The sequence below is a fragment of the Sinohyriopsis cumingii genome, chromosome 8, assembly GCF_028554795.1.
Source record: "Sinohyriopsis cumingii isolate HCF-2022 chromosome 8, ASM2855479v2, whole genome shotgun sequence".
Taxonomy (NCBI): Eukaryota; Metazoa; Mollusca; class Bivalvia; order Unionida; family Unionidae; genus Sinohyriopsis; species Sinohyriopsis cumingii.
In genome coordinates, this window is record NC_142968.1 from 37,092,174 (window position 1) to 37,103,139 (window position 10,966).

The following is a 10,966-nucleotide window of genomic DNA, read 5'->3' on the forward strand; positions in this document are numbered from 1 at the left end:
TGAGGATAGTCCATGTTACTCTGGTGCCAGGTGAGTTTCATGTGTAACTAGAGTGATAAAGAAATATGAAGTTGAGGCTAGTCCATATTACTGTTGTGCCAGGTGAGTTTTGTGTGTAACCAGAGTGAATAAGAAATATTAAGTTGAGGGCAGTCTGCATTATTCTGATGGAGTTTTATGGGTAACCAGACTGATACAAAAATTTGAAGTTGAGGTTATCTAAAAGTTTCAATTACTCTGGTGGCGGGTGAGTTTTATGGGTAACCAGAGTGATACAGAAATTAGAAGTTGAGGGCAATCTAAATTACTCTGGTGGTGGGGGAGTTTTATGGGTAACCAGAGTGATACAGAAATTTAAAGTTGAGGTTAGTCTCAATTACTCTGGTGCTAGGCGAGTTTTATGTGTATTCACTGGATTACAATAGTTTTAGTGGTACAGTGAAATCCTGCTTTAAGGCATCTCATTATAACACTAATTCAGATATAAGGTCATATCATGGTTCCTGAAAACTATACTGCCAAAATAAAGAAGAGTTTGATTTAGTAATTTGGCAAGCTGTGTTTTAATCTTGAAGAAAGAAAAAAATTGTATCGCTACATCTTGCTTATTGCTTTGAATGATATAAACTCACTGAAAAGCTGATTATTAATATAGTTATTATTCAACCATCAACTGTAAATCCACTAAGCTGTTTCAACTTAGAAATTTCTGAAAGATTATTTTTACAAGCAAATCAAACTGCATTTTTGTCCTGTCCAGTGAAATTGTTTTTTGTTTGTTTAGTACTTTATGTCATAAGTTCATTCTTTTCTTCCATAATGTGTATCTTGTACTGTTTGATTCACTGGATTATACACCTGCCATTTGAAATTGTTTCAGGTTGTGGGATGATGGAGTGATAGATCCAGTGGACACAAGGACAGTATTAGGACTCAGTCTAAGTGCAGCACTCAATGCTCCAAGACAGAGCACCACGTTTGGGGTCTTCAGAATGTGATAGGGTCTTTGTTTTATAATGCATTTAAAACCATTTGGAACATGAATTTAGCATTGGGTTAATTATGCTTATATTGGCAGACAGCACCAAAATGAATGACTGTCAAAACATAAGGAATAAACGAATATCTAATCTACCTCAAGGTGTCAATCATGGATTCATCTTGACAATTATCCAAAATGTGCTGTGTAGAATTTCCACCTTGAATTTCTTTCAGAATGATATCAAGATTTCTCCAGTAATCAGTGAAAATATGACCACATCAACCAACAAATTAGAATGTGTGTTGAATTGTATTTTGTACTTTGGTCTATTTTATCCTCAGAAAGAACTTCTTGGCATGAATTGTAGGCTATGCTGCAGTATTCATTGTATCAATTTAAGAGATATTTATTGACTGATAATTTTTTTAACGAGATTGCAAATCGCATAATAAACCATGAACGCACTATTCTTCTTGGTTACCAGATTTGATGGATTTTATAGTTGAATCGAACTGCAAATTCAGAGGCTGAATTAATAGTGATCCATCTATGAAAAAGTAATGCATCTCCCAGAGTATGAATTTAAATAATTCTCCTCTTGTCCTCAAATTTAAGTAGCACTGTAAATCAGGGCTGGACAAATCCACTTGACAATGCTTGATACCCAAGACAAGCTCAAGATAATCGGGATTTTAAAAAGTGCTTCCCCCAGGGTAAGTCCAAAACGCAGAGAGAGGCCATGTTCAGTTTGTAATGCTTTATACTCTTCCAGTTGTATTGTCTGCAGACTTACCGTACTATACATATATATATATATATATATCAACACCAGTCCTTTATTTAGCCATTATAAGGAATGAATGCTTCTGTTACTGCTATACAGATGCCTGCAGTTTCATTGATTTCTTGATCCTTTGTTTCGTGATACATTGTTAAAGTCTATCACTTCCATCCTGCAGTCATTTTCAAGGTCAGTCATGCAGACATAATAATGTGAATGCCTACTATTTGGAGCAAGTTCTAAAAACTATAGGAACAAATATTGATTCATCAATTTCTAGTATTAAACTAGCCACAGGCATTGGGTGGATAGGCTCCTCCCTAATCATTGTGCTGGACAGTGAAAATGCTAGGCTGACTTCTCTGGTCCAATGACGTGTTCAGCTTGTCGATTCTAACAAGTCAGAATGTCAAAGACCTTTTCATGAAAGTCAATGATTTCAAGGTGACTATGATTATTCTTACTGAAGCAACTCATGAGATTTCATTTCAGGAGTGTTTGGAAATTAAATGCACTTTGATTAGCTAAGAGAATTTTTCTAAAAGCTGATCATTATGTTTAACTTTTCATTTCAGTCTTTTATCTTGCCATCTCTCTTACCCCCACCCTCTCTGGACACAAATATATAATTTGTACACTGTCAACAAATTATATTAAATATATATATTGTGCATGTACATAACTTACAAAATTATTAAACCGTTCACAAATTTAGTCATTTTCAAATCCCCTTATTTATCCATTTGTCTATCCATCATTCTGTCACTCTGTATATTTGTCAGTCGTTGTTGTTGTGGGGTTTGACACCATTTTTCAGCACATGATAGACTATGCATGGTGGCCAGTATTAATGGTGGAGGAAGAACCCAGGAAAACACCAGGAAGAACCACCGACCCATGAGAAGCTACTGGCAAGCTTTCTCACATACCCACATTAGCCAAATCCTAGACTCAAACCCACGCAGACAGAGGTGAGATGGCAGTGATCCGTAACGGATAGCACTTTAGACCACTCGGCCACTTGGGGCCCCTATTTTGTCAGTCTGTTGTTTATATCCATATATCAGTCTTTGCTCTTCTAACTGTCTAAACTTTCTCTTCTCCAGCGGTCAATTTATACCCTTCCTTTTGTTCTCGTCTGCATACCTGTCTGTATATATTATTATGTACAATTTTGATAACTAATTATTAGCATACTTTATAATGCTCAAAAGTTATTTTTAAAAAACACAAAAAATGCTTATTTGTAAAATAAATATAATGCAAACTCAAGAAAACATCCCATGTGTTGTTGTACCTTATGGATCTTTTTTTCCTCACTTTTGTTGTGATATTTTGTTGTCAGATATTTGGCAAGCTCAGATCCCCAATGCATGTTAAATCTTCTAGTCAGTTTGGCCTGGATGAAACCAACTTTTATTTAAAAAGAATTGTGATATTGTATTATTTTTCTCCACAAAATTATAAAAATAGACACTCACGAAAACAAATTAGAAATAATAGAGAAGTAAATTCTATAAATCCTGTAAACCCCCACAATCAAAGCAAAAACTTTATACATAGATATTCCTCAGTGTGTGCATGTTCAAGGAAGTTAATTTGTTGTTGCAGACTTCCATATTTTAATGCTCCCAGACAATCTGTAAATCTTTCACTCATCAATAGTTTATTAGCTGAAACTATTTGTCTAAAATTTTCAGTAAAACATGCTGCTGACATTGCGTTATAAGATGCCCACAAGTATGGAGCAATTCATTTAAAAAAGAATGACTTTCATTGATGCAATCTGTTATATATCAGCTTAAGAGAGTGAAGCTTTTTCAACAAGTGCACAGTCGTGAATGGTGGTGTCAGAGTGGGATGCTGGTCTAATTGTTCCTTCATATAACTAATTTAGACTTGGCTTTATTCAGAGTGTACCAGCTTAAATGGATTTTTTAATTGTTACATATCATGAATTAAAAACCTGTGAATAGACCTTTAAAATAAAACAACATCCTATTTCTAAGAAAGATGTCATTTTTGATATATTGAAGAGAAATGACTTCATGAAATAAATCAGTTCACAGCATTTGTCCGCAGAGTGACAGATGATAGTCTTTTATTTATGTGTTATCAGTGAAGCTGGGGGCCGTCCATTTAGTATGTATGCATGGAGGGGGCTAACCCAAATATATATGCTTGTGTATGGGGGGGGGTCTACTGGTATGCACAGGAAATGGGGGGGGCCTCAATAATAATTTGTCTAATACGTAACCTGTTCGACTGGATTCAGTTGGCTTTTGAATTTTAGCAGACACTAGACAAACTTTAAAGTTACACAGTTTATTTCATTGATGCATCCAGACATTCAGCGACGATGGACTATCTGTTTTATTAAACACGTTAATATTGTTAATCCTTGATCATTTCTGCATGGATTAAATATTGGCCGTTCTATAGAATTCAGGGGGGTGCGTCAAGCTTACGTACGCATGTGGAGGGGGTGTAAAATAAGTATGCATGTGTACAATTGGGGGGTGGTGGTCAAGCTTTGCCAGCTTTTTATATATATACTAAATGGATGGCCCCCTGGCAAACATTTAGTCTTTTGGAAAGATACTGCATTCTTAGTATTTGCACCAATCAAAATTACTTTCTTTTAAATTATGTGGAATGAATAGTTACTTAAGTGTGCTAATATTAAAACTAATGCAGTATTCTTTGTGATGTTTTATACAGTTTTCTTTGAAGATTTTTACTCCAATTTTAATTATTCACATAAAACTGAGTTAATTCTTTCTTCTTTTCTTCTCTCCATTCAGCAACATCAATTGCACAATGTTTCACTACGGAATTAGAATAGGCTTGAGTAGTGGCAAATGGGAGTTTTTAGCTCTACTAGTCATGGACCTGAGGAACTTGTATGATGGCCTTTTGCAAATCATTGGTTCTATCCATCTCTTGTGACAAGTTTCTTATCACTATATGTAAAACACCTCGAGGATTATTATAAAACTTGACATGCACACATTCTTCCCAAGGTCGTTATTTCAGCTTGATACAGCCATGTTGAAAACATTATTAGCTAAAAGTTGTTTTTAATAATTATTTTCAGTTCAGCATGGTATGGTTTGGAAAAACTCTAGATCCATATGGTAATAAAACTTAAATTTTTACACATAATATTTTGATATTTAAATTTTTTCATTAGTATGTACTGAACTTTGTGTTCCTTGGTTCACAATCAGACAATTTTGTTTTTTACTTACATTTTTATTATTATGGATGAAAATTGTAGTTTTTCATTGTATGATGATTGCAGTTTAAAGCATTGTAATTAGGAATATAAGATAAAAAAATGTAATGACTTTTAATAAATTATATTCAGTTATTGCATTAAATTAATTTAAATAATAGTGAGATGAATGGAAGTCAAATTATCTATGATAGACTGTGTTTCTTATTTTCTCATGCATAGCATGCATTCAGCTGTGAACAGTATAGAACCCACATATTATGATGTATTAGCAAGCAGATCAACATCTGTGCAATTCTGCCTACTTCAGATACATGGTATACACATCATGGACCTGGGTCTGCCAATACATTGTGCAATTGCAGATCTGGATCAACACTGTTATATTGGGTAGATTCTACACAATAAAAATTTGGTATAATTTTATTCATGTGAATGGAGTTTTCTGGTCTATCACAGTCTCATACTAATTGATTTTCTTTACATTACAGAGAGCTCTACTTATTATTATGACTACTACTATTATTAATGCTTTGCAATAGGGCATTTATTATTATTATTATTGGGGCCCCAAATGGTCTAAAGTGCTCTCAGTTGCAGATCACTGCCATCTCACCTCTGTCTGCATGGGGTCGAGTCTCGGATTCAGCCAATGTGGGTATGTAAGAAAGTTTGCCGGTTGCTTCTCGTGGGTCGGTGGTTCTTCCCGGGGTTTTCCCAGGTTCTTCCTCCACCATTAATACTGGCCACCATACATAGCCTATCGTGTGCTGAAAAATGGCATTAAACCCCACAACAACAACAACAATAGGGCATTTATTATTATTATTATTATTGGGGCCCTCAGTGGTCTAAAGCGCTCTCTGTTGCGGATCACTGCCATCTCACCTCTGTCTGCGTGGGGTCGAGTCTTGGATTCAGCCAATGTGGGTATGTGAGAAAGATTGCCAGTTGCTTCTCGTGGGTCATTGGTTCTTTCCGGGGTTTTCCCGGGTTCTTCTCCACCATTAATACTGGCCGTCATGTATAGCCTATTGTGTGCTGAAAAATGGCGTTAAACCCTACAACAACAATAATTATTATTATTATTATTATTATTATTAATGCTTTGCAATAGGGCATAAAGTGTATAGTTAATTAATTTCATATAGGAGAGACTGCTTCAGGAAGTTGCAGGTTTGAACCCTGGCTGAGACATACTAAAGACTTATAAAAATGGTATCTGCAGCTTTCTCACTTGGCACGCAGCATTAAAAGGTTAGTGTTAGGACTGGCCAGCCTGGTGTCAGGATAATGTGACTGGGTGCTAGACATCACTATAAATTAACATACTGCAGACATTATAGCGATATGACTGGATAATTGTTAAAGCTGCATTAAATTCCAAGTCACAAACACATATCATATCGGAGCAGATGGGTCATGCAAACTTTTTGTTGCATCAGTTTCAGTTGGCTAGTAGGGTGTAAATCACAGACTGGTACAAAATCAGATTGTTACATGTTGATTTTTTATACAGATGAAATGTTTTGCTTTTTTCAGGGATGCATATGTACAAGTTCATGGGAAATTTAGAAATTTCATTAAGTCTTTTACCAGGGTTCCCATACAGGTCTAAATATCTGGTAAAGTTATGAAATTTGAAAATTGCTTTCCAGGTCTTGAAAATGTTTAGAAAAAATTAAAAATGACTTAAGATCTTAAAATTTCATTACACTTCCATCTTAGAAACCAGTAATGTGACTGTTTTAATTGTACAGATTCAGAGCTCATAAGGAGATCTGGAACTTATTATTTTATCATCTGGAAAAGGTATGGATCTATTTTTAATAAATTTTGTGGCAGGAATACTGTTACACATGAAGAGTATCTGAAAGGTTTTGAATAATTTATTACAAGTATGTTGTTTCTTTGAAACTGCAAATAAATTGATAGAGAAAATTATGTGATATAGAGGTAAATGACAATGGAATAAAAATGTTGGTGAATGAGAACAATTCTGCTATTCTGCAAAGAGATTAGTGTAATTCTGGCACTCTTAGGGTACTCTCTGACAGATATCAAGGATGATTTGGGTAATGTTTGTGAAAGTAATTCAGCTATATCCAACAATTTTCCACCAGTTACATTTTTTTGAGCCTGACAGCAAATCCTTGGAAGATAACCAACATTCTGGAAGACCATTGTGAAGACTAATTGGCATTTGACACAGAGTTAAAAGCTTGAATCACAAGGCATTGGACACAAGAGTTAATTTGAATCACAAGGTATTGGATACAATATTTTTGTCATAACTTTGTTGTTGTTGTTATAGGGTTTAACGCCATTTTTCAGCACAAGATAGGTCATACATGGCGGCCAGTATTATAGTGGAGGAAGAACCCGGGAAAACCGCGGAAAGAACCATTGACCCATGAGAAGCTACTGGAAAGCTTTCTCACATGTCTACATTGGCCTAGCCCGAGACTCAAACCCACACAGAGGTGAGATGGCAGTGATCTGTGACAGAGAGCGCTTTAGACCACTTGGCCACTCAGGGTCCCTCATAACTTCGTGAGTTCATTCTTATATCACTTGATTAGGCTTGAAGAAACAGTAACACAAGAAAGAGTGAAAACGACAAGCTTTTAAAAATACAATAATTTATTTCCTGGGAAAAAATCTGTAAAACTGAAAAAAATATGAACTTACTGTTTTACAGAATCAACTCCAAAAATAATCCAAAAATAATCAGATAATAAAATTGTAGTAGTCCTAATAACAAAATGTTCTACTGATTTCACATACAAATTGCTACGAAGAATCCAAGATGGAAGACGATGATGTATGCTACAATCTGTAGTGTTGAAGTCTACAGTTCCTTGTAGAAATAAGAATTATCACTCCGGTTTTTGATATAAAAAAAATGTCCTTGTTCCACAATATTACATAGCACACGTATTTTCCAGAAAAATAATAGAATTAATCCTTTTGAATCCAACTAATTGGAAATAACTCCAAACCAAGTAATTTGAAATAACTACAAACAGCACAACATAAAACGAATAGTTTAACGACCCAACTTCTACTGATTAATTCTCCAAAACATGGGTTATATGGGCTTTCTAAAACATAAACAAGGGTCACATGATCATCTTCTAGAAGTTTATAGAAGCAAGTACTTGTTACAGCTCATGTTTACCCAGTGTGACAATCATTTTTACTCTAAGAAATAAAAAATAAAACATTGTTTATATCTTAAAGACAAGGTCACATCATGACCTTGGAAACAACCAATCATTTTAAAATAAAATAGAACTTGTTTACTAAGGTTGCTACAAATTCTGAAACAAGGTCAAGATTTTGATCAACACCTGGTGTTTATAAACTAACAGTCAAGGTCAAACTATTTTCTAAAAAAAAGTATCATCTCTAATGAATAAATTTACATTACAATAGCATGTAATGAAAAATAAAAAATAAATTTAAAACTGACAAACAATTCAATGGAAATAATATATATTAAATTAGATATAATTAAATCAAATATACATAAAATCATCAATACAAATTTTAATGCTTGTAGCCTAAATTTAAAGTTCTTTCTTAATGTAGCTGATGTAATGACCTATATTTGTAGTTACGTACATTTCACACCTTTCCATCACATGACCAATACGAATATAGGTCACTGAGTTTAAGTTGATAATCACTAAGTGTCTTGGTCTATATTTACGTCTGAAATATGCGATAGATAACTGTTATATGACTTCATTACTTGACCTTGAAATTGTGGGATAACAGTATGTGTTGAAGGACTGCAAGAATGATTTCACTGATTTAATTCATGTTTTTCCAGTAACAAGTTGGCAGAGCTAATAAAAGAGATTTTTAATGGCAGGACCAATATAAACATCCTTGAATCCCTAAATTCAATATTTATTCTCCCATAATGGAAGATTTTGTTGAGATTATCAGAAAATATGATTCTTTTTGGTACTGTGGCAGTCCTATTGAATCTCATGACATCACATACCAAAGTTTGCATAATTTTATTTGGCATTGTACTGCTGTAAATTTTGGCTTTTCACCTATCACTAAAAGCCTTTTGCTTCAGCAGATATATTACAGTTGGCTTATGTTCTCATGAACATGTTCAGATCCCTTTTTTTCCATTAAATTGAACAAGGTGTAAGAAGAGACAACATAATTGTTTATATTTATGCGTATTTTTTTATGATTTGACCTAAATTTCTGAAATATTTATTTCTGTTTGTTCCTTTTGTCAATGTAGGTACCATACAAAATGATTGTTTTCTTTTCTTTTCTGCATTCCTTTTAATTCATATGCAGCTGCAAGATAGCAGAAAGATAATGAAAGAATCTGGTATAGCAAAACCTGTCTTAAAAGACCAGTCCTTTGAGAGAGACAGCCTGTATTTAACAAACCAAATTGTCAATGCATGGTTTTGTTGCTTATATAGTGTTATGACCGTCATGATATCATCTGTTATGAGGATCCATATTTATTTGGGTGGGGGAGGATCCATATTTATTTGGGTGGGGGAGGTGCCACAGCTGTGGTCTTTCTAGATAGGTTGTAATGTACTAAATTTAAAGTTTTTTTAATATTAACATGGTGCATAACTTAATCATATCTTTGAAAAGAAGCAAAGATATACCATATATACTCACTTATAAATCAAGTTTTACTACAAACAACATAAACCCTGATCTGCCATTGCATAATGTGCCATCATATCTGGGTCTGTGTTTGTTCCAGTGATGATTATAAACAATTGCAGAGATCCAGTTCTACATTATGTGATGGTATATGTGGGTCCATGCAGTTTACACTTAGATTTGGCTTATAAGTGCATATATATGGTACTGCTGATTTCTTTTCATGGGTATTAATCAATACATGTGTGTGTTATGCTAAAATAAGCAATATATTTGTTTGGGAAATGTTTGAAACATTAGAACTATAAAAATTTACGATTTCAGATTGTGATAAATGTAGTGTTTGAATAAATCACACTTTGAATGGATTTTATGTTCGTGTTCCATTGTTAAATTTGAAGATGATTATCTCATATTTATTATAGTATGAAGAAACATTTAGCTTTCTGTGATAGGAATCAAACATTTGCAATGGTCAATCATTTGCAGGACACTGAGAGAAAATCTGTTGAACCCAGTAGCAAGTTATGACAAGGGATCATCTAAATAGGACATCTGCAAAGATGGGGGAGGGGGGTTGTTCAAATGCGGACAAGGGGAGGGGGCATAAAGGACTCTGCAAGCTAGTATTTTTTGTTATGATACTCTGTGTTGAACAGCTGCAGCAGCAGAGAGGGTGAACAGACCATAGAATTCCGACAAAACAAATAAAACAAACAAATAAATCATCTCGTAGAAAGGTCCAGATTTTACAAATGAACTTTCCTTGAGATGTTTATTTTTGCAATGACCGATTGTGCTAATAAAACCTCAGTTCGAAATAGTAGCTGAAAAAATAAAGTACTCTACGTGTTTATTTATTTCTTGTTTATTTTTTTGACGACCAACGTTGGTAGGTACCCTCTCTGCTGCTCCTCTTCTGCTGATATTAATTAAATTATTATGTTATAATAAAAATGGTACATCCAGAATCTCATACTGCAAGAACAGCACGAGAACGATTAGAAACAATTAAAAAATTTCTTCCTGTCAGAGACTCATTTAGAAAAAATCTACAAGCGCAGCAAGAATCAAAAGTTGAGTACGAAGAAGACACTAAAAAACTATTTAAACCCGTCACTGCAGCTACTAAGAAAGCTGCAGCGGCTGTTGAAAAAACTATATGGGGAGATATTGCGGAGGAAGATGAGAAGAGGAAAAAGGGTATTTTTCCGGTATTAGAACAAACTGCAGTACAGGCTGAAAAAACAGCAAGAAGAACCAAACAAACAAAGAAGATTTTACGAGACCTTCCAACTGACAT

The 10,966-nt window shown here is 34.3% G+C and overlaps 1 protein-coding gene across 1 annotated transcript in view; it reads left to right on the forward strand.

The window, feature by feature from the left end:
- The window catches only part of LOC149793297 (methylcrotonoyl-CoA carboxylase beta chain, mitochondrial-like), a 68,300-nt gene extending 58,269 nt beyond the window's left edge, over positions 1-10,031 (forward strand). The window contains exon 17 of the mRNA XM_089967272.1: positions 881-10,031. Within this exon, the coding sequence (XP_089823398.1) occupies positions 881-998 (118 nt within the window). The 3' untranslated portion in view covers positions 999-10,031. The remainder of the gene's footprint in view (positions 1-880) is intronic.
- The last annotated feature ends 935 nt before the right edge of the window (positions 10,032-10,966 follow it).